Below are 21,967 nucleotides of genomic sequence, written 5' to 3'. Positions count from 1 at the left end.
TGTGTAACCAAATAAACCTCCTTTATAAAAGCCAATCCATTTCTGGTATTTTGCATGATGACAGCATTAGCAAACCAGAACAAATGATATACCATGCTAATATTAATCAGACTAACCAGAGTAGCTCCATTAATTTCAGACAAAGAAGAAATCAGAATGAAGAAATTATTAGGGATATAGAGGGGTATTTCATAATTATAAAGAGTTTCAATTCTCCAAGAAGGCATAATAATACTTAAATTGTATACACCTAACCACAAGGTACCAAATATGTGAGGCAAAAACTGAAAGAACTGCAAGGAAAAATGGACAAATCCACCATTGTAGTTGGAGACTTCAAAAACCCCTATCCGTAATTGACAAAGTTCAGGCAGAAAATCATTAAAGATACAGTTGAACTGAACAGCACCATCAGTCAACTGAATCTAATTGACATTTACAGAATACTTCATCTCACAATAGCAGAATACACATTCTTCCCAAGCTCACATAGAACATTCACCATTATAGGCAACCTTCTGGGCCAAAAAACATACCTTAAAAATTAAAGAATAGAAATCATGCAAAATATGCTGCCAGAACATGGTGGAATAAAACTAGAAATCAGTAATAGAAAGAGAACTGGTTGGAGATTATCAATTTAGAAGGCCAAGCCCTTGATCTTGGGGCTTGCCCTTATGAAGCCTGTTACTGCAAAGGAGAGGCTAAACCTACTTATAATTGTGCCTAAGAGTCTCCCCCAGAAACCCTCTTTTGTTGCTTACATGAGACCTTTCTAAGTCATCTTGGCAGGTCCTAAATCTGGGATTGCATGCATGCTCCTATTCTTCACAAGGTGTCTTCTGCTTTGCCCAATTCATTGTTCCTTATCATGGTTTTAGAAAGTATCCCTCAGATTACACACTCCTTGAAATATGGTTGGTTTGTATAGGTTAGTGTGAAGCCCTGATACATCCCAGAGTAATCTGGGCAGAGAATAAAACTGTAGTTCCAAAGGCCACTTGAAGAACTGGTGGAAAATGTGGCAATATTAAACTTCCCTGGCTGGGGAATTCCTGATATTTCACAAGTATTTGGGACTACCTATTTAGAAGGCCAAGCCCTTGATCTCAGGGCTTGCCCTTATAAACCTTCTTACTGCAAAGGAGAGACTAAGCCTACTTATAATTGTGCCTAAGTGTCACCCCCAGAGAACCTGTTTTGTTGCTCAGAGGTGGTCTCTCTCTCTAAGCCAACTTGGCAGGTAAATTAGTAATATATTTAGTCATGATTTGAAATATTAATGAAAATTTGAAATGTAAAAATAGTAAGAGAAAATTGGATAATAATTACTTACCAAAGCAACTCCTGCAGCATAATCCCTATCACATACTTTTCCAGGAAATGTGGATCCTATAAAATCAGGATGTTTCTGGAAGCTAAAAAATAATCATTTCCTTATAAGTACATTTTAGAGTGGAATTAATAATAATTAAGTTTCATAACACCCAACATTATTGAATCATTACTATAACCTAAGTACTACGTGACTCTAAATTATACTATTTAAATTCATTTTTCTCAAAGCTTCAATGTAAAGAATATTTCAATAACTATTTGCTAATTTGAATTTGATAAACATCCAGAAATATAATAAATGTGGGGCCTAACAGTTTATTTAAAATGCCATTGCACTAATGGTTAGAGTTTCCAAAGTAGTTCCTCTACATTTCTAGCCCTAAAAATTCAGTCTTCTATGAGCTCCTTATTTATTTCTTCACTAACGATAGATTTTTTATTTTTCTGTGGATCAGATTCTAGGTGGCCTGGCAATTCAATAAATTCATTTTAATAGAAATTAAATATATAAGAATTAATCACTAGGACTTTTACTAAGTAATTAGTCCTTTTGGGTCTAATTAGGGTCACAATTTTTTAATTAGACGTAGGTCTTTAAAAAGGTGGTTAGACCTTTTGCTCTGGAGGTACACCATTTGAGAATGTTTGTCATTGTTTTGCTTATTCTCCTGCTGCTTGCTTTGTGTTTGCTTTGTCTCTATGTACAAAGTCTCTGACTTTTTTTTTTTGTCCTGGATTGTCCTGTTTCTGTGAAATGTGTAAGAGAATGCTCCATAGGCCTGATGATTCACTAATCCTATCAAACTGGCCCTGGAGGCTGACATTTCAAGGTCTGTTAACACCAGCAACTGATTCATGAAAAAATAATTGATCAAAAACGCACCACACTAATGCAAAACATTAATAATAGGGAGAACTGTGTGGGGGAAGAGGGTGGGGGTGGGGAACAGGAGTATATGGAGACTCTGTACTATCAGCATAAATTGCTCTGTACCCCTACAACAGCCCTTAAAAATAAAGTGTAATCCAAAAAAAAAAAAAACACAAAAATTAGTCAAATGAGAGATAAGACAAGAATACAGAAGTAAAAGGTACTTAAAGTTTATAAGCCAAGAGAAATCAAAGAAATCGTATGATTCATAACTGAATTCCTTGAGATATTTAAACACTTTTCATATAATTTTACTTTTATCAGGTAATTTTATGTTAGTTGATATACATTTGTAAGTCTTGCCTCACATTAGCTTCTTGACAACAAGTACTAGAGCTTACATATTTTTCATATCCCTTGATACCTATCAGATTCGTAGAACACAGTATATATTAACTATATGCTTATTTTTCATCATTAACATATTGTTATTTTTGGTTATTCCTTTATTGATAGATAAATATAAAATACTATACTCACGCTAATAAATATGCAATTTGATGAGGTCTATCCACAAGATACTGCTCTTTCCATTTTAAAAACCTAAATAATACATTATCAGGATTCCCTATTGTAGAAATTTTGTTTTCATTTGACCAGATTTCTATGGAAGATATTAAAACAGTCAGCTTTAACTGGCTGAACATCTAAAAAGAGAAAATAAACAAAAAATTTTTAATAAAATTGGGCTCTATATGAAATTTTTATAAAAGTATATTCAGTTTGCTAGACTGATATGAAACCCTTCAACAGCACAACAAAATACTATACACATTGATTCCTAACAACTACATTTTATGAAATATATAAACCAAATATTTTTTTAAACTTACAGTGTTAACAAGGCCAATTATCTGAATAATCTTCTGTGTCACAGCCTTTATATCAGATCCCATGTACTCAAACTGAAAAAACAATTTTTTTAGAAACTTGTCAATGCCATTAATACATCAGGTACCATTTCGATGTATAACATGCTATATTCTCTTTCTTTGGTATTTTTATTTTATTAGAGAAGTTGTGGGTTTACAAAACAATCATGCATAAACTACAGGATTCCTAAATATGACCCTATCATTAGCACCTCACATTGGTGTGGAACCTTTGTCTAAATTGATGACAACATATTTTTATGATTGTACACTAAAACATAGTCTGATTTAACTTAGGGCTCACTGTTTATATAGTGAAGTATCATGGATTTTGTCGAAAAATATTTATTCTTTTACCAAATGCAAACTAACATTTCCCCTTTTAATCATATTGAGATACATATATCAGCGATGCTAATCACATTCACAATGTTGTGCTACCGTCACCTCCATCCACTACCAAAACATTTCCATCATTCCAAATAGAAACCTGGTACATTTTAAACCTAACTTCCCAGCCCCTAGCCCCACCCCATCCGCTGGTAAACTACATTCTAGATTATGACTTCATGAGTTTGCTTATTCAAATTATTTCATATTGGTGAGATCGTACAATATTTGTCCTGTTGTGCCAGGCTTATTTCACTCTACATGATGCATTCAGGGTTCATCCATGTTGTCACATGTATCACAACTTCATTCCTTTTTACAGGTGAATAATATCCTGTAGTATGTATGTACCATATTTTATGTATTTATTCATTGGTTGATGGAGAATTGGGTTGCTTCCATCTTTTGGCAATTGTCAATATGCAGCTGTGAACATTACTGTGAAAATATCTGTTTGAGTCCCTGCTTTCAATTATTTGGGGTATATACCTCATAGTTTAATTACTGGCTCATGTGGTAATTCTACACTAAACTCACTGAGGAACTCACAAACTGTCTTCCACAAGCAATAAATGAGTTTTCCTATTTCTCTGCTTCTTCTCCAACACTTGTAATTTTATGTTTAACAGCATCTATACCATATAAAGTATACAAAGCAATGAATATATATATATATATCTCCTTTTTTTACATTTTATTTAATTTCTCTTAATAATGTGTTTTTATTTTCTGTGAAAATGAGGTCTGTCATTAGATGTATTCCAAGGTATTTGACATTTTTGATGCTCTGGTAAGTAAATATGATTTTTTTGGTCATTTTCTTGGTTTTGCTATTATTCAAAAATACACTTGGTTTTCAGCATCCTTTGTTAAAAGAATTTATTAACTTTACTTATTTACCTGTAGATTCTTGGAGTTATCTGTCTTTACAATATTTACATCTTTATTTTATCTATACTGTCTTATTGGATGATTAAGGATCTCCAATTAAGACTTGAACTGAAATGGTGATAGTAAGCATTCCTGTCTTCTTTCTGATCTCAGAGAGAAATGTTTTCAGTATTTCAGCATATTTTAGCATTAATTATAGTGCTTTCTGTGGACCTTCTGCAGATACCTTTTGTGCTGGTTTTAATCTGTTATGTACACCAGAAAAGCCATGTCCTTTTAATCCAGTCTTGTAGGGGCAGAACTATTATGGGTGGGACTTTTTGATTAGGTTGTTTCCATGGAGGTATGACACCGCCCATTCAAGGTGGGTCCTAGTTCCCTTGCTGGAGTCATTAAGAGAGGATAAAAGGCAGAGACATTTTGGAGAGAGCCGAGAGAAGCTAAGATATGTAATCCAGAGTTTACTCCCAGGAGAAGCTAAAAGAGAAGCTAAGACAGAACCCCAGAGATGTTTTGGAGAAAGCCATGGAAACCAGAAGCTAAACCTGGGAAAGGACCAGTAGACTCCAGCCATGTCCCTTGCTGTCTGACAGAGGAACCCCAGATGCCATCAGCCTTTCTTCAGAGAAGGTATTGTCCTGCTGATGCCTTAATTGGGACATTTTCATGACCTTAAAACTGTAAATTTGTGAACCCCCATTGTAAAAGCCAGTCCATTTCTGGTATATTGCATTCCAGCAGCTTTAGCAAACCAAAACACCTTTTTCCTTGTAGATTATATATCGTTATCTCTAATACTCATTTGCTAATTTATTGTCAAAATGAATACTGAATCTAATACAATTTTTTGGCACTGATTGAAAGTATCACATGACTTTTTCCTTTTATATAGGTAATTAGTTAATTATATGAATTGATTTTTTTTCTTGTTTTAAATTTTTTTTTTTATTAGAGAAGCTGTAGGTTTACAGAAAAATCATGCAGAAAATGCAGAGTTCCCCCTGCCCCACCCCACAGTTTTCCCTATTACTAACAATTTGCATTAGTGTGGTGCCTTTGTTACAATTGATGTAAAAATATTTTTATAATTATATTATTAACTAGAATCTATAATTTACATTAGGGTTCACTAGGTTGTACAGCCCTATGGTTGTTTACTTTTTTCCCAGAATGTTTATTTTTTTACATTCATTTTTATTGAGATATTTTATTGAGAGATTTTATTGAGATATATTCACATACCATGCAGTCATACAAAACATTCAATTGTTCACAGTACCATTATTTAGTTCTGCATTCATCCCCAAAATTAATTTTTGAACATTTTCATTACCATACACAAAAATCATAAGAATAAAAATTAAAGTGAAAAAGAACAATTAAAGTAAAAAAGAACACTGGGTGCCTTTTTTTTTTTTTTTTTTTGCCCCCATTTTTCTGCTCATCCATCCATACACTGGACAAAGGGGAACGTGGTCCATATGGCTTTCCTGATCACACTGTCACCCCTCATAAGCTATATTTTTTATACAATTGTCTTCAAGATTCATGGGTTCTGGGTTGTAGTTTGATAGTTTCAGGTATTTACTACTAGCTATTTATTCCAATTCATTAGAACCTAAAAAGGGTTGTCTATATTGTGCATACGCGTGCCCACCAGGGTGACCTCTTGGCTCCTTTTGGAATCTCTCTGTCACTGAAGCTTATTTCATTTCCTTTCACATCCCCCTTTTGGTCAAGAAGATGTTCTCTATCCCACAATGCTGGGTCTAGATTCCTCCCTGGGATTCATATATATGAACTGATTTTTAATGTTATCCTATCTTATTTGTTTTATGTATGTATATGTATGTATGTATATATGTGTATATATAACATTCCATTTGTTAATATTTTGTTGGTGAATGAGTGATATGAGTGTATAATTTTCCTTATAAAAGAAGCCAGGCAATTTCCCTATTGATCTATCATCTGGAAGAATTTGTATAAGATGTATATAATTTCTCCTTAAAGCCTTGCTACAATTACCCAGTGAAATGATGAAGGCCACAAAATTTTCCTTTTAGAAACATTTTTAAATTTTGGATTTACTTTTTTTTTTTTTTTTTTTTTTTAATCATTTTATTGAGATATATTCACATACCACGCAGTCATACAAAACAAATTGTACTTTCGATTGTTTACAGTACCATTACATAGTTGTACATTCATCACCTAAATCAATCCCTGACACCTTCATTAGCACACACACAAAAATAACAAGAATAATAATTAGAGTGAAAAAGAGCAATTGAAGTAAAAGAGAACACTGGGTACCTTTGTTTGTTTCCTTCCCCTACTTTTCTACACATCCATCCATAAACTAGACAAAGGGGAGTGTGGTCCTTATGGCTTTCCCAATCCCATTGTCAACCCTCATAAGCTACATTTTTATACAACTGTCTTCGAGATTCATGGGTTCTGGGTTGTAGTTTAATAGTTTCAGGTATCCACCACCAGCTACCCCAATTCTTTAGAACCTAAAAAAGGTTGTCTAAAGTGTGCGTAAGAGTGCCCACCAGAGTGATCTCTCGGCTCGTTTTGGAATCTCTCTGCCACTGAAGCTTATTTCATTTCCTTTCACATCCCCCTTTTGGTCAAGAAGATGTTCTCCATCCCACGATGCCGGGTCTACATTCCTCCCCGGGAGTCATATTCCACGTTGCCAGGGAGATTCACTTCCCTGGGTGTCTGATCCCACGTAGGGGGGAGGGCAGTGATTTCACCTTTCAAGTTGGCTTAGCCAGAGAGAGAGGGCCACATCTGAGCAACAAAGAGGCATTCAGGAGGAGACTCTTAGGCACAAATACAGGGAGGCCTAGCCTCTCCTTTGCAGCAACCGTCTTCCCAAGGGTAAAACTTCTGGTAGAGGGCTCAACCCATCAAACCACCAGTCCCCTATGTCTGTGGTCATGTTAGCAACCATGGAGGTGGGGTAGGCGAATACCCCTGCATTCTCCACAGGCTCCTCAAGGGGGCACTACATCTTTTTTTTTTTTTTTCCTTGTTTGTCTTTTTTATTTTTTTTTTTTTTAAACTTTCCCTTCTTTTTTAAATCAACTGTATGAAAAAAAAAGTTAAAAAGAAAACAAACATACAATAAAAGAACATTTCAAAGAGACCATAACAAGGGAGTAAGAAAAAGACAACTAACCTAAGATAACTGCTTAACTTCCAACATGTTCCTACTTTACCCCAAGAAAGTTACATAATATAGCAACATTTCAGTGAACTTGTTCCTACTACATACATCAGAAATTAACAGACCATAGTCATTTCTGGGCATCCCCAGAACGTTAAATAGCTTATCTGTTCTTCTTGGATTATTGTTCCCCCTTCCTTAATTGCTCTCTACTGCTAGTTCCCCTACATTCTACATTTTTCAAAGTTCACATTAGTGGTAGCATATAATATTTCTCTTTTTGTGCCTGGCTTATTTCGCTCAGCATTATGTCTTCAAGGTTCATCCATGTTGTCATATGTTTCACGAGATCGTTCCTTCTTACTGCCGCGTAGTATTCCATCGTGTGTATATACCACATTTTATTTATCCACTCATCTGTTGAAGGACATTTGGGTTGTTTCCATCTCTTGGCAATTGTGAATAATGCTGCTATGAACATTGGCGTGCAGATATCTGTTCGTGTCACTGCTTTCCGATCTTCCGGGTATATACCGAGAAGTGCAATCGCTGGATTGAATGGTAACTCTATATCTAGTTTTCTAAGGAACCGCCAGACTGACTTCCAGAGTGGCTGAACCATTATACAGTCCCACCAACAATGAATAAGAGTTCCAATTTCTCCACATTCCCTCCAGCATTTGTAGTTTCCTGTTTGTTTAATGGCAGCCATTCTAACCGGTGTTAGATGGTATCTCATTGTGGTCTTAATTTGCATCTCTCTAATAGCTAGTGAAGCTGAACATTTTTTCATGTGTTTCTTGGCCATTTGTATTTCCTCTTCAGAGAACTGTCTTTTCATATCTTTTGCCCATTTTATAATTGGGCTGTCTGTACTATTGTCATTGAGTTGTAGGATTTCTTTGTATATGCAAGAAATCAGTCTTTTGTCAGATACATGGTTTCCAAAAATTTTTTCCCATTGAGTTGGCTGCCTCTTTACCTTTTTGAGAAATTCCTTTGAGGTGCAGAAACTTCTAAGCTTGAGGAGTTCCCATTTATCTATTTTCTCTTTTGTTGCTTGTGCTTTGGGTGTAAAGTCTAGGAAGTGGCCTCCTAATACAAAGTCTTGAAGATGCTTTCCTACATTATCTTCTAGGAGTTTTATGGTACTTTCTTTTATATTGAGATCTTTCATCCATTTTGAGTTAATTTTTGTGTAGGGGGTGAGGTAGGGGTCCTCTTTCATTCTTTTGGATATGGATATCCAACTCTCCCAGCCCCATTTGTTGAAAAGACCATTATGGCTCAGTTCGGTGACTTTGGGGGCCTTATCAAAGATCAGTCGGCCATAGATCTGAGGGTCTATCTCTGAACTCTCAATTCAATTCCATTGATCTATATGTCTATCTTTCTGCCAGTACCATGCTGTTTTGGCAACTGTGGCTTTATAATAAGCTTCAAAGTCAGGGAGTGTAAGTCCTCCCACTTCGTTTTTCTTTTTTAGAGTGTCTTTAGCAATTCGAGGCATCTTCCCTTCCCAAATAAATTTGATAACTAGCTTTTCCAAGTCTGCAAAGTAGGTTGTTGGAATTTTGATTGGGATTGCATTGAATCTGTAGATGAGTTTGGGTAGAATTGACATCTTAATGACATTTAGCCTTCCTATCCATGAACATGGAATATTTTTCCATCTTTTAAGGTCCCCTTCTATTTCTTTTAGTAGAGTTATGTAGTTTTCTTTGTATAGGTCTTTTACATCTTTGGTTAAGTTTATTCCTAGGTACTTGATTTTTTTAGTTGCTATTGAAAATGGTATCTTTTTCTTGAGTGTCTCTTCAGTTTGTTCATTTCTAGCATATAGAAACATTACTGACTTATGTGTGTTAATCTTGTATCCCGCTACTTTGCTAAATTTGTTTATTAGCTCTAGTAGCTGTATCGTTGATTTCTCAGGGTTTTCTAGATATAAGATCATATCATCTGCAAACAATGACAGTTTTACTTCTTCTTTTCCAATTTGGATGCCTTTTATTTCTTTGTCTTGCCGGATTGCCCTGGCTAGCACTTCCAGCACAATGTTGAATAACAGTGGTGACAGCGGGCATCCTTGTCTTGTTCCTGATCTTAGAGGGAAGGCTTTCAGTCTCTCACCATTGAGTACTATGCTGGCTGTGGGTTTTTCATATATGCTCTTTATCATGTTGAGGAAGTTTCCTTCAATTCCTACCTTTTGAAGTGTTTTTATCAAAAAGGGATGTTGGATTTTGTCAAATGCTTTTTCAGCATCTATTGAGATGATCAATTGATTTTTCCCTTTAGAGTTTTTAATGTGTTGTAATACATTGATTGTTTTTCTTATGTTGAACCATCCTTGCATGCCTGGAATGAACCCCACTTGGTCATGGTGTATGATTTTTTTAATGTGTCTTTGGATTCGATTTGCAAGTATTTTGTTGAGGATTTTTGCATCTATATTCATTAGGGAGATTGGCCGGTAGTTTTCCTTTTTTGTAGCATCTTTGCCTGGTTTTGGTATTAGATTGATGTTAGCTTCATAAAATGAGTTAGGTAGTGTTCCATTTTTTTCAATGTTTTGAAAGAGTTTGAGTAAGATTGGTGTCAGTTCTTTCTGGAAAGTTTGGTAGAATTCCCCTGTGAAGCCATCTGGCCCTGGGCATTTATTTGTGGGAAGATTTTTGATGACTGATTGGATCTCTTTGCTTGTGATGGGTTGGTTGAGGTCTTCTATTTCTTCTCTGGTCTGTCTAGGTTGTTCATATGTTTCCAGGAAATTGTCCATTTCTTCTACATTATCCAGTTTGTTGCCATACAGTTGTTCATAATATCCTCTTATAATTTTTTTAATTTCTTCAGGATCTGCAGTTATGTCACCTTTTTCATTCATTATTTTGTTTATATGGGTCTTCTCTCTTTTTGATTTTGTCAGTCTAGCTAGGGGCTTGTCAATCTTGTTGATCTTCTCAAAGAACCAACTTTTGGTGATATTTATCCTCTCTATTGTTTTTTTGTTCTCTATGTCATTTATTTCTGCTTTAATCCTTGTTATTTCTTTTCTTGTACTTGGTTTAGGATTGGTTTGCTGTTCATTTTCTAGGTTCTTCAGTTGATCCATTAGTTCTTTGATTTTGGCTCTTTCTTCCTTTTTAATATATGCGTTTAGTGCTATAAATTTCCCCCTTAGCACTGCTTTTGCTGCATCCGGTAGGTTTTGGTATGTTGTGTTCTCATTTTCATTCGTCTCTATATATTTAGCAATTTCTCTTGCTATTTCTTCTTTAACCCACTGATTGTTTAGGAGTGTGTTGTTTAACCTCCAGGTATTTGTGAATTTTCTAAGTCTCTGATGGTTATTGACTTCTAATTGTATTCCATTGTGGTCAGAGAATGTGCTTTGAATAATTTCAATCTTTTTAAATTTATTGAGGCTTGTTTTATGTCCCAGCATATGATCTATTCTGGAGAAAGTTCCGTGAGCACTAGAAAAGTATGTGTATCCTGGTGATTTGGGATGTAATGTCCTGTATATGTCTGTTAAATCTAATTCATTTACCAGATTGTTTAGGTTTTCAATTTCCTTATTGGTCTTCTGTCTGGTTGATCTATCTATAGGAGAGAGTGATGTGTTGAAGTCTCCCACAATTATTGTGGAAACATCAATTGCTTCCTTTAGCTTTGCCAGTGTTTCTCTCATGTATTTTGTGGCACCTTGATTGGGTGCATAGACATTTACGATTGTTATTTCTTCTTGCTGAATTGCCCCTTTTATTAGTACGTAGTGGCCTTCTTTGTCTCTCAAAACATCCCTGCATTTGAAGTCTATTTTATCTGAGATTAATATTGCTACACCTGCTTTCTTTTGGCTGTAGCTTGCATGAAATATTTTTTTCCATCCTTTCACTTTCAGTTTCTTTGTGTCCCTGTGTCTAAGATGAGTCTCTTGTATGCAACATATTGATGGTTCATTTTTTTTGATCTATTCTGCGAATCTATATCTTTTAATTGGGGAGTTTAATCCATTTACATTCAACGTTAAAACCGTGAAGGCATTTCTTGAATCGGCCATCTTATCCTTTGGTTTATGTTTGCCATATTTTTCCCTCTCTCTATTAATATCCTTTATTGTACCCATACCGAATCTCTTTAGTACTGAACCTTTCTCCAAGTCTCTCTGTCCTGTCTTTGTTTCTCTGTCTGTAGGGCTCCCTTTAGTATCTCCAGTAGGGCAGGTCTCTTGTTAGCAAATTCTCTCAGCATTTGTTTGTCTGTGAAAAATTTAAGCTCTCCCTCAAATTTGAAGGAGAGCTTTGCTGGATAAAGTATTCTTGGCTGGAAATTCCTCTCACTCAGAATTTTAAATACATCGTGCCACTGCCTTCTTGCCTCCATGGTGGCTGCTGAGTAGTCACTACTTATTCTTATGCTGTTTCCTTTGTATGTGGTGAATTGCTTTTCTCTTGCTGCTTTCAGAACTTGCTCCTTCTCTTCCATGTTTGACAGTGTGATCAGTATATGTCTCGGAGTGGGTTTTTTTGGATTTATTCTATTTGGAGTTCGCTGAGCATTTATGATTTGTGTATTTATGTTGTTTAGAAGATTTGGGAAGTTTTCCCCAACAATTTCTTTGAATACTCTTCCTAGACCTTTACCCTTTTCTTCCCCTTCTGGGACACCAATGAGTCTTATATTCGGACGTTTCATATTATCTATCATATCCCTGAGGTCCATTTCGAGTTTTTCAATTTTTTCCCCCATTCTTTCTTTTATGCTTTCATTTTCCATTCTGTCATCTTCCAGGTCACTGATTCGTTGTTCAACTTCCTCTAGTCTTGTACTATGAGTGTCCAGAATCTTTTTAATTTGGTCAACAGTTTCTTTAATTTCCATAAGATCATCCATTTTTTTATTTAGTCTTGCAATGTCTTCTTTATGCTCTTCTACGGTCTTCTTGATTTCCTTCATATCCCGTACTATGGTCTCATTGTTCATCTTTAGTTCTTTGAGTAGCTGCTCTAGGTGCTGTGTCTCTTCTGGTCTTTTGATTTGGGTGCTTGGGCTTGGGTTATCCATATCGTCTGGTTTTTTCATATGCTTTATAATTTTCTGTTGTTTTTGGCCTCGTGGCATTTGCTGAACTTGATAGGGTTCTTTTAGGGTTTGTAGACCTATTGAAGTCCTTATCTCTAATTTATCAGATCTACAGCTTCGTGGAGTACACTTTCTCTAACTAACCAGCAGGTGGCGTCCACGAGCCACCTGTTCTCCACAAGCCAGTTCTCCCCTGCTTAGCCTTTTTGGTGAGTGGGGGAGTGAGTCTTGTGGGGCCCAATTGGTGTACCAAGCTTGCGTGTGTAGTTGTTGTTGCCTGCCCTGTATGTGGGGCGTGTTTCTGGGCAGTCGGGGAGGGGGGGTGGCCCTAACAATCAAATCTCCCTGATGATCCTAGAGTTTTAAAGCTGCTGCAATAGTCTAATCCTTCAGTTCAGTCGTGCCACAGTTTGTCTCTGCCACTGACCCACAAGTCTTTGGTATTGGCGTATGGCTCCTGAGACTTGCAAGTGGACCCCTCTTCCAGGCTGTGCACCCCGGGTCCTCTGTTGAGGGATGACTGTGCTATGTCACAGGTGAGTGCCGTCCCCCCAGGGCAGTTCTGGGCTGCTGGGCTGTGTAGGGAGGCTCCCAGTCTGCTCAAATGATGGCTGAATGGGGCTTTGTTAATTCACACTGCTCCACCTTCCCAGCTCTGGGACATTCAGCTGAGGTTGCAGGGAAGGCTAATGTCCACGCCCAGTTTTGTGGTGTGTGCCTGTTATTTGAAGCACTTCCGTCACACTGGGTTGTCTGGGGCAGCTCTGGGCTATGGGGCTGGCGATGGGCAGGAGTGTTTCCTGTCCACCAGGATGGTGGCTGTGAGTGGACACCCCCCTTTTCTTGGGAAGTTGTGTTGTTTAGTGAATTTTCTCAGCCACTGGATTATTGCCTTTTGTCTCAGAGCTCTCTTAGTTCTGCTCTTGACTTGACGTGCCCAAATTGCAATTCTTTGAAGCTTTCTGTATTGGGCTTCTTAGAGTAATTGTTTTAGAAAAAGAAAAAAGGATTTAAAAAAAAAAAAAAAAAAAAAAACGGCCCTCCACAGAGATCTAATGGGTTATTGAAATGCTAATAGACAAAGCAACCAGGGCCATTAAGGAAAGGTCCACAGGGCAGAGAGATCAGCTTTGCTTCGGGATTTGCATATGCGCCTCAAGGCCTGAGCTCCACCCTTCCCCTTTCTGTGTTCACCAGAACTCCAAAAATCCTCTGCTTTTATTTTGGAGTTTTTCGTGTTGTTTTTTTTCTATGCCTGTCTCCTCTCTGCTGGGCTGGCTGCTCTCAGAGTCTCTGGTGTCTGGTCTCAGTCTATCTATGGTTGGAGTTTGAATCAGTAGAATGAGTTTCCGATAAGAGCAGCCACTGCAGTTCTCCCTTCTCCTTCCCGGAGCTGACAGCCCCTCCTCCCCCGGGACTGAGCCTGGCAGGGAGGGGCGCGGGTCCCCTGGCCGCAAAAACTTACAGATTTCGCTGATCTCAGCAGTTCCACGTTTTCATGAGTGTTGTATGAAGTATGCCCAAAGACAGATTGCTCTGTGGTGTCCAGTCCACGCAGTTCCTGGCTTTTTACCTACTTTCCTGGAGGAGTAACTAAAACTTACAGCTCACCAGTCTGCCATCTTGCCCCGCCTCCTCACATATCTGGATTTACTTTTAATTTTCTCTTTCTTCACTTACCAGTTTTTCTACATTGTAGTTTTCAAAGAATCTATCTAATGCATCTAAATTTCCAAATTTCTTGGCTAAAAAGAAATGCTTATAATAACCTCCCAAATCCTTTTTAAACTCTGTAGGCTCTGTATTGATTTTCCCATTTTTATTTCTTATGAAGGCTTGTTCTGGTTTGCTATTGCTGTCATTAAGCAAAATACCAGAAATGGATTGGCTTTTATAAAGGGGGTTTATTTGGTTACACAGTTACAGTCTTAAGGCCATAAAGTGTCCAAGGTAAGGCATCAACAGTCAGGTACCTTCACTGGAGGATGGCCAATGGTGTCCGGAAAACCTCTCTTAGCTGGGAAGGCATGTGGCTGGCGTCTGCTCCAGAGTTCTGGTTTCAAAATGGCTTTCTCCCAGGACATTCCTCTCTATGCTGCAGCTTTCAATGGCCGTCTTCAAAATGTCTCTCAGCTGTAGCTGCTCTGAGCTCCTTCTGTCTGTGAACTCTTTATATGGCTGCAGTGATTTAATTAAGACCCACCCTAAATGGGTGGAGTAACACCTCCATGAAAATTATCCAATCAAATGTCTTCACCACAGTTGATTGAGTCACATCTCCATGGAAACAATCAATAGGTTCCAACCTAATCGACACTAATATGTCTGGCCCCACAAGATTGTATCAAAGAATATGGCTTTTTCTGGGGGACATAATATATACAAACCAGCACGTGGCTTTCTTAGCTTTTCCATTTTTCTTGATTAATCTCACCACAGATTTATCAATTTTATTAATTTTTCCAAACTACCAAATTATGGCTTGTGGATGATTTCTCTTTCTTTTATTTATGTTTTTATCCTTATTATTTTCCTTCCTTTTACTTTCTTTGGCTTTAACTTGCTCTTTTGTTTTAATGCCTTGGAACAAATACCTTGAACATTGATATTTTCAGTGTTTTTCCTTTTCTAATTTATGCACTTGATCATTTAAATAATAAAGACACACTATTCAAATGTTGATATTAATATTGAATACATTTTTTAATAATTTTCATTTCTTCTCTGACTATGGTGTGTAAATACCTGAATTAACTAGAAAATCCGGGATTTTCTTTTCTTTAACAATTTCTAGTATAAATTCACTATGGTAAAAGAACACACTTTGCACAATTTCAATCTTTTGAAATTTGCTAAATCATCATTTATAGTTAATTTTGACAATTATGTCTTGTGTGTTTACATCAAATGTGTTTTTGATGACAATTATGTCTTGTGTATTTACATCAAATGTGTATATTGTTAGAGACACTTCTATACATTCAGTAATGTTTTATAATGATGTTCAAATTTTCCATATTCTTATTGATTTTTGTTTTCTTGGCCTTTCAGTAATTGAAAGAACTATGTTAAAGCATACCAGTATAATTGTGAATATGTATATTTCTTCTTTAAAGTCTGTCACTTCTGTTTTATATATTTTGCAGGTTATAGATTAATGCAAATTGTTATATCTCCCTGGTAACTTGACCCTTATATCATTATGAAATATTTTTCTCTACCTCTAGTATTGCTTTTTAAGTTGTCTGCATTAACAGCTCTATTTGCTTCCACTCTCTGTTTTCCAAACCCTGAAGTGTGAATTTCAACCTCCTAGCATCAGGTGGTATTCTCTTTTATCCCATTTGAATGTGGGCTAGCCTTTCTGTTTCCTTTGGCTAATGGGGTAGTAAGTAGCAAAGGTGACACGGGAGAGATTAAGAATTGCTTGACTTGTGCATTGGATATTTTTCTCTTTTAATGCTCTGGGGTCCCTGATACCTCTGCCATACGAAGATGCCTGGCCTAGCCTCCTGGATGATAAGAGACATGAGGCCCAAGGGCCCTATCCGATACTTAGCCAACATCCAGAATCAGAGACATCTAGTTGTTCGGAGGAGGATTTCAGATGCACCCAGGGTGTGAGCCTAGCTGAAGAACTGCCAAGCCATCCCTGTCCAGACCGTAAGAAATGCCTAGCAAAACTGTTAGCTAACTAAATGGTTGTTGCATTGAGTCACTTAAATTTCTGGTGGATCTTTATACAGCATTAGATAGCTAATCAGAAACCTGTGCCTAGAAGTGGGGTTCTACTATGACACTTTAAATACATGTGACTGGTGTTGATTCAAGGAAGTGAGCCAAGCTTCTAGATGCATCAAAAGAGCATTTTAGCAAAGGCTGGAAAAATGGTGAGCAACCTGTTATCTGAGGCTAAAAGAGCAGTAGGGAAAGTGCTATGAGGCTGGAAAAAATTGTGACCTGTGAAATACAATAATAAAACAAAGAGAAACCTTGGAAGATAAAAATATACCTAATATATTTGTGAATTTTGGCAAAATGATTTCAAATCAGATTGTTGAAAAAGTGTCAATTAGTTCTATTAGCTGCTTATGAAAAGTTAAGACAATAGATATGCTAAAGGAAGGAACTTTCAGCTTACAAGCAGAATTCTCATTTCCAGTTTATTTCTTAAATAGGTTAAAAAAATACTCAAAATAAGGAAGTCTAAGAGTAAAGATCAGTCAGGCTGTGACTATAAAACACTTTGTTCAGAACTTTAAAAGGTTTAAGGTCATGCTTACAAGACCCTATACATAAGGGTTTCTAGGAACTGTAAGGGTATTGTCACATAGCAGCATGTTAGGCCTCTGAGAGTAAACACGGCTGCTTTGAAAAAAATGATGTGTGTGGTTTTTGATGAATGGAAAGAACTGCATAATCAGATACCTAGAAAGCCCACAACATGTTTAAGGTATCTGTGTACATATAGGCCACTGGGTTAGACTAAAAAGCTCTGAGATTGATAAAAGTGCAAAAAGGCCTCTGGGCTCCCACTACCAAAAAAATGATTATTGTTGAAGTCACTAAATTTGGGGGTAATTTGTTATATATTAGTAGATAACTGTCACTTGTCTTAAAGTCTGTTTTGTGAAATACTAATCTAGCTAAACCACCTATTTTATTGTTTATATGGTTTTTTTCCATCCATTTACTTTCCTTATTTAGGTATCATATTTTAGTTATGTCTGTTGTAAGCAGAATGTACATGTGTACACAAACACACTGTACACATACACACACAGGTTTTATGGATCTATATAATTGTGTGTGTCTTATGCAATAATCTTTACCTTTCAATTAATATTTATCTCTTGCATTTAATTGCAGTACTTAGTCCCTCTACACCTAATACAGTTATTTGAGTTTAAATCTTTTATCTTAACTTTGGTTTTACATCTTTTATCTTAACATTGGCTTTTAAATTTGTCCTGAATTTATAAGATAAATGCTTAATGTGTAATGCTTTTCTTTCCTTTATTGCCTTCTTTTTGTTGATTATGCTTAAAATCCAGAAATATAATTTTACAGTATGTATTGGCTTTATACTGAATCAACTTAGATATACTAAAATATCCTCCAACTCTTTATTGGGTCACAAACTTAAATTTCCATTACACCAAACTCCACTGGACTGCCAACATTTAATTCATCTTCCATGTCTCATATTTTCTCATTTGGAAGCAACAAACATACTCCTTATTATGGGTTGAATCATGTCCTTCACAAAGACATGTTTAAGTCCTAACTCCTGGTCCTGTGGATGTGAGCTCATTTGTAAACAGGATCTTTGAAGATACTATTGGTTACGATGAGGCCAAACTGAAATACAGTGGGTCTTAATATGACTGAAGTCCTTATAAGCAGAGGAAATTTAGACACAATAGCAGGAGACAGAAGGAGACAGATGGACAGGTGACGGGGATAAAGAGTGAGCTATGGATTTCTGGCAAGCCACCATCAGAGCACTACAGACTTCAGAGAAAGCATGATCCTGCCAGCACCTTGATTTTGGCCTTGTAGCCTCAAAAACAAAATGGTGAGACAATAAATTCCTGTTGGTTAAGCTAATCAGTCTGTGGTATTTTTATAGCAGCCCTTACAACCTAAGACACTCCCTTAGGAGAAATATATATTTATTTCATAGCCCATAACTTATAATCAAATATCTGCAGGTTTTATGGATCTGAATCCATTATTTTTTGTTTTGCTGACCCATGTTCACAACAGCTTATTTCTTTATGGATTGTGAACTCATATGTGGCTGGTATGAATCTACAGGAATCGTGAGGTGTTCTGGTTGGAACTGCATTCTTCCAAAGGGAGCGAATGTTTGCAACTATCAGATGCCCTGGTATCTTACCAAACTGGGACAAACAAAAACCACATATATAGTATAAATTCAAAGCTTAAACCCATGCAAGATCTAAAGTACAAGCACGAATTCACAATGTAAGTTTTTCTTTTATTTTCCTAAAACTGACAATAAAACAGAAATTAATTTTTCTCCCTTTGCTTGAAAGAAGTGGCATATTTGCTCTGTAGACTTCCCTTTCAATGGGAATTATTGTATCTCTTTGCTGAATGGGGGCAGGAGTTGAGGTTTTGGGGGACTGCTAATCTATGTTTTCACTGAGGGCATAGTCTTTCAAATCAGCTTGATTTGAATAAAGAAAACCAGCCAACAAGCTGAATGAAATGAAAAGATGCTTCATCTCACTAAAGTTATTAGAGACCTTGTATATTTAAAAAAAAGAATTAACAAAAACTTGATTTATTCAACAACTTTTTAAGAATGTATTAATTACAAAAACAAAATAAAAATTTATCGGAAATGGTTGAAAATTTTTTTTACACTTTGAAATGAAATATTAAAGCATTTATAAATAACAACACATAAAATAAGACTTACCAAATTTTTGTCCACAACAATATGCATTTGAAGATATCGAGGAAAGAGCATGGACATTTCAGTTCTCTGAAAAACACACAACACAAGTCCTGAGGACTTTCCAAAAATTTACCTTCTATTGAAATTATAGATATACAGAGATAAATTGAAAGGTGTATTATTACTAATTACATAACTAGGCTGTTTTCAAATGCAAAATTTAGGTGCTATCCAGAAGATTCCAGTTCAAAAAGTGCCCCTGGTTAGTAATAGTTTCCAGTGATCTTCTCAAGCTATGTAAGAACCCAGACTTCTTTTTATTTTAGCAATAGCTGAAACTGAAAAAACTTAATATATATCATAAAGCTTTTCTTTCCATAGCTTCTTGATGATTTTTGTACTAATATTCCATGTGAAGAGATTTTCTGCTTATAATTAGTATTAGGAAGCCACTTTTGGCAAACAATATAGTTTACAAAAATATTACTAAAGTTACAACTAATAGCAGTTCACTACAGCCAGGAATGTTACTTAAGGCAGCTTACAGGCCTTTACGGAGAAAAAATTCATTACATTGTCTTACAATGTATTATTTAAGCCATTTATATTACCGACTTTGAACTCTCAAGAAACAAAGACTTAACTTAGAAATCCAGATCACATAATATTTTCACTTAAATTATCACAATTATTGAGGAAAAAGAATATTTCACACTTACTATTCAAATGCCCACACATGAAAATCAATCATTTCCTTTGTCCTATACACTTCTATTGTTCCAAGATTAATTATCTAAGTTTTTGCTAGACTTTCATCTAATGACAAGCTAAACAAATAAATTAATTTTATATTCTTGCCATTAAAGGCCCTCATAAGAAAAGTAAATTAACTTTAATATTTTAAGGTCACCAATCAAACTTTGCTCTGAAAGTATTTTTCATTTCACAAAGCTGTACTGACTAATTTCCAATGTGACAAGTTAAAATAAAATACTTCACACTTACTTTTGAACTTTTTCTGACCTGATACTGTGAATTATCAAGCCAAGCAGAAGTGTCATTTTCTTTTAAGAGAGGAATATCAATGTTATCATTTTCTTCTTCGAAAATCATGTGCATGAATCCCGATTCAGCCTCCATTGGTTCAATTCCATATGAGATATTTTTAAACTGCAATATCCCCCTGAATGTTAAAATAATCAGGAAAAAATCTGAAATGATTCTACCACAACCGTAATCTAATACACTAATGAGAAATTGTGGCCAGTATTATTTTTTTAGATTTAAACACACCTTAGTTTCATTATTTTATTTCTTTATTCTCAGAATTCTTATCCCAGTACTGGAACACTATACCACAGGTTGCCTATAACACCATAAATAACTAACATTCAAACAGAAATATTTTGAGTGTCTAAAAGGAGGCAAGGTAGTGCTGTGGATCTGTGCAGATTTTCTGAGCTGGCTTGTAAGATCGGTAGATGCTCTCTTCCTTAGTTTTAGGCTCCTTTCTGCTCTTTGATACACCTAACTCTCCTCTGCCAAATCGTTTAGGCTAAGTTGAAGCTACTTCATCCCTACAAAGACTAAGAACAGACTTAAGCATTCTACAATTGCCAATCATTCCAAGAAATTAAGAAATCAGAACAAAACTGAAAAATATTGAGAAAATTAAGGCAGTATGGTGAGACCAATAAACGTCACCTAATTTCAAGAGTGCTCAGAGCCTCAAGCAGAAGTTACTGTAGATGTGAACAAATAGCTTCCCATCAAGACCAGATGTGGCCATGGTGACCAACTCTGTTTTATTATTAATTCTGGTGAATTCCCTTAGAGACTTGAAATACAAGGGTGACTATAGAATCAGAAAAGATATATCAAAGATTAACTCATAAACTAGTAGGGTCTAATATTGGCAAATTGAATAGCCTTAAATAAGCTGTAACCTGAGTCCAGAACAGGTGTTGAGGGTCGCAAGTGAATGTGGGAAACCTGCCACATATCCTTCATAATTGCAATTTATCTGAAAAAATAACACACACAGAGAAACAAATTGGTAACATTTTAAAAATGAACACCCCATTTATGTCATTTTATTTTTATTAAACTGGTTACCTCAACATGATTGGCAATTTTCCAATGACTTTGTAACAGGTAGAAATAAGCACCAATCCAAGTTATTCAATTAGGAAGTTCATTTCTCCTTCTACATCCATTGAATAAGTTTTGAGAGTAACCAAAGTTACTATGAAGTAAAATATTTCATCTGAACCAATGAATGTGTAAAATAATACTCCAGTAACTCCAGAATATTCATCATTTTAAAGAAAATACAGAATAACAGATCCAAGAAAAAAAAAACAAAAAACTGTCGTACCTGTCCTAGCAAAGGTTTAGAAAGTAGAGTGTCCTCTTTGCCATAAGAATAAATAACAGAAGTTGGAGATAAAAATGATCTAGGCAAAAACAACAAAAAACATGTTCAAATCATGAAATAGAAAAAGTAGAAAAAAGTCATTCTTCATAACACAAATTTTCTTTTTACTAAGGAATTCAAAGTAGTGCCAATCAACTTGGTGTATCCTCTCTATTGTCCAAATACATCTGTCACAATAAATTAGGTGCTGAGGGAAACATTTCAACTAGAGCCTCACACTAAAATGCAGGATAATGAACATCCCAAATTGCTAGCGCCTTCAAATGTTGTAATAGCATAGGCCTCAATTTCCAGCACAGAACTTTCAAATCATTGTCCTTACTACTCATTGATTTCAAATTTTATACCTGAATCTCAAAATTAAAATGTAGGGTTAAGACAGAATTTAGAAAAAGATTTTCTCGTCATA

The 21,967-nt window shown here is 35.9% G+C and overlaps 1 protein-coding gene across 1 annotated transcript in view; it reads right to left on the bottom strand.

Moving 5' to 3' along the window:
* Nucleotides 1-21,967, bottom strand: part of LOC119516704 (disintegrin and metalloproteinase domain-containing protein 5-like) — a 120,155-nt gene that overhangs the window by 86,499 nt on the left and 11,689 nt on the right. The window contains exons 4-10 of the mRNA XM_037813128.1: nt 21,499-21,577; nt 21,068-21,144; nt 20,127-20,304; nt 19,143-19,208; nt 3,103-3,174; nt 2,750-2,916; nt 1,337-1,418 (exon numbers count right to left, since the gene is read on the bottom strand). Coding sequence (XP_037669056.1) covers nt 1,337-1,418; nt 2,750-2,916; nt 3,103-3,174; nt 19,143-19,208; nt 20,127-20,304; nt 21,068-21,144; nt 21,499-21,577 — 721 coding nt within the window. The remainder of the gene's footprint in view (nt 1-1,336; nt 1,419-2,749; nt 2,917-3,102; nt 3,175-19,142; nt 19,209-20,126; nt 20,305-21,067; nt 21,145-21,498; nt 21,578-21,967) is intronic.

Source organism: Choloepus didactylus, chromosome 20 (assembly GCF_015220235.1).
Source record: "Choloepus didactylus isolate mChoDid1 chromosome 20, mChoDid1.pri, whole genome shotgun sequence".
Taxonomy (NCBI): Eukaryota; Metazoa; Chordata; class Mammalia; order Pilosa; family Megalonychidae; genus Choloepus; species Choloepus didactylus.
This window is presented reverse-complemented; position numbering and strand designations above follow the sequence as displayed.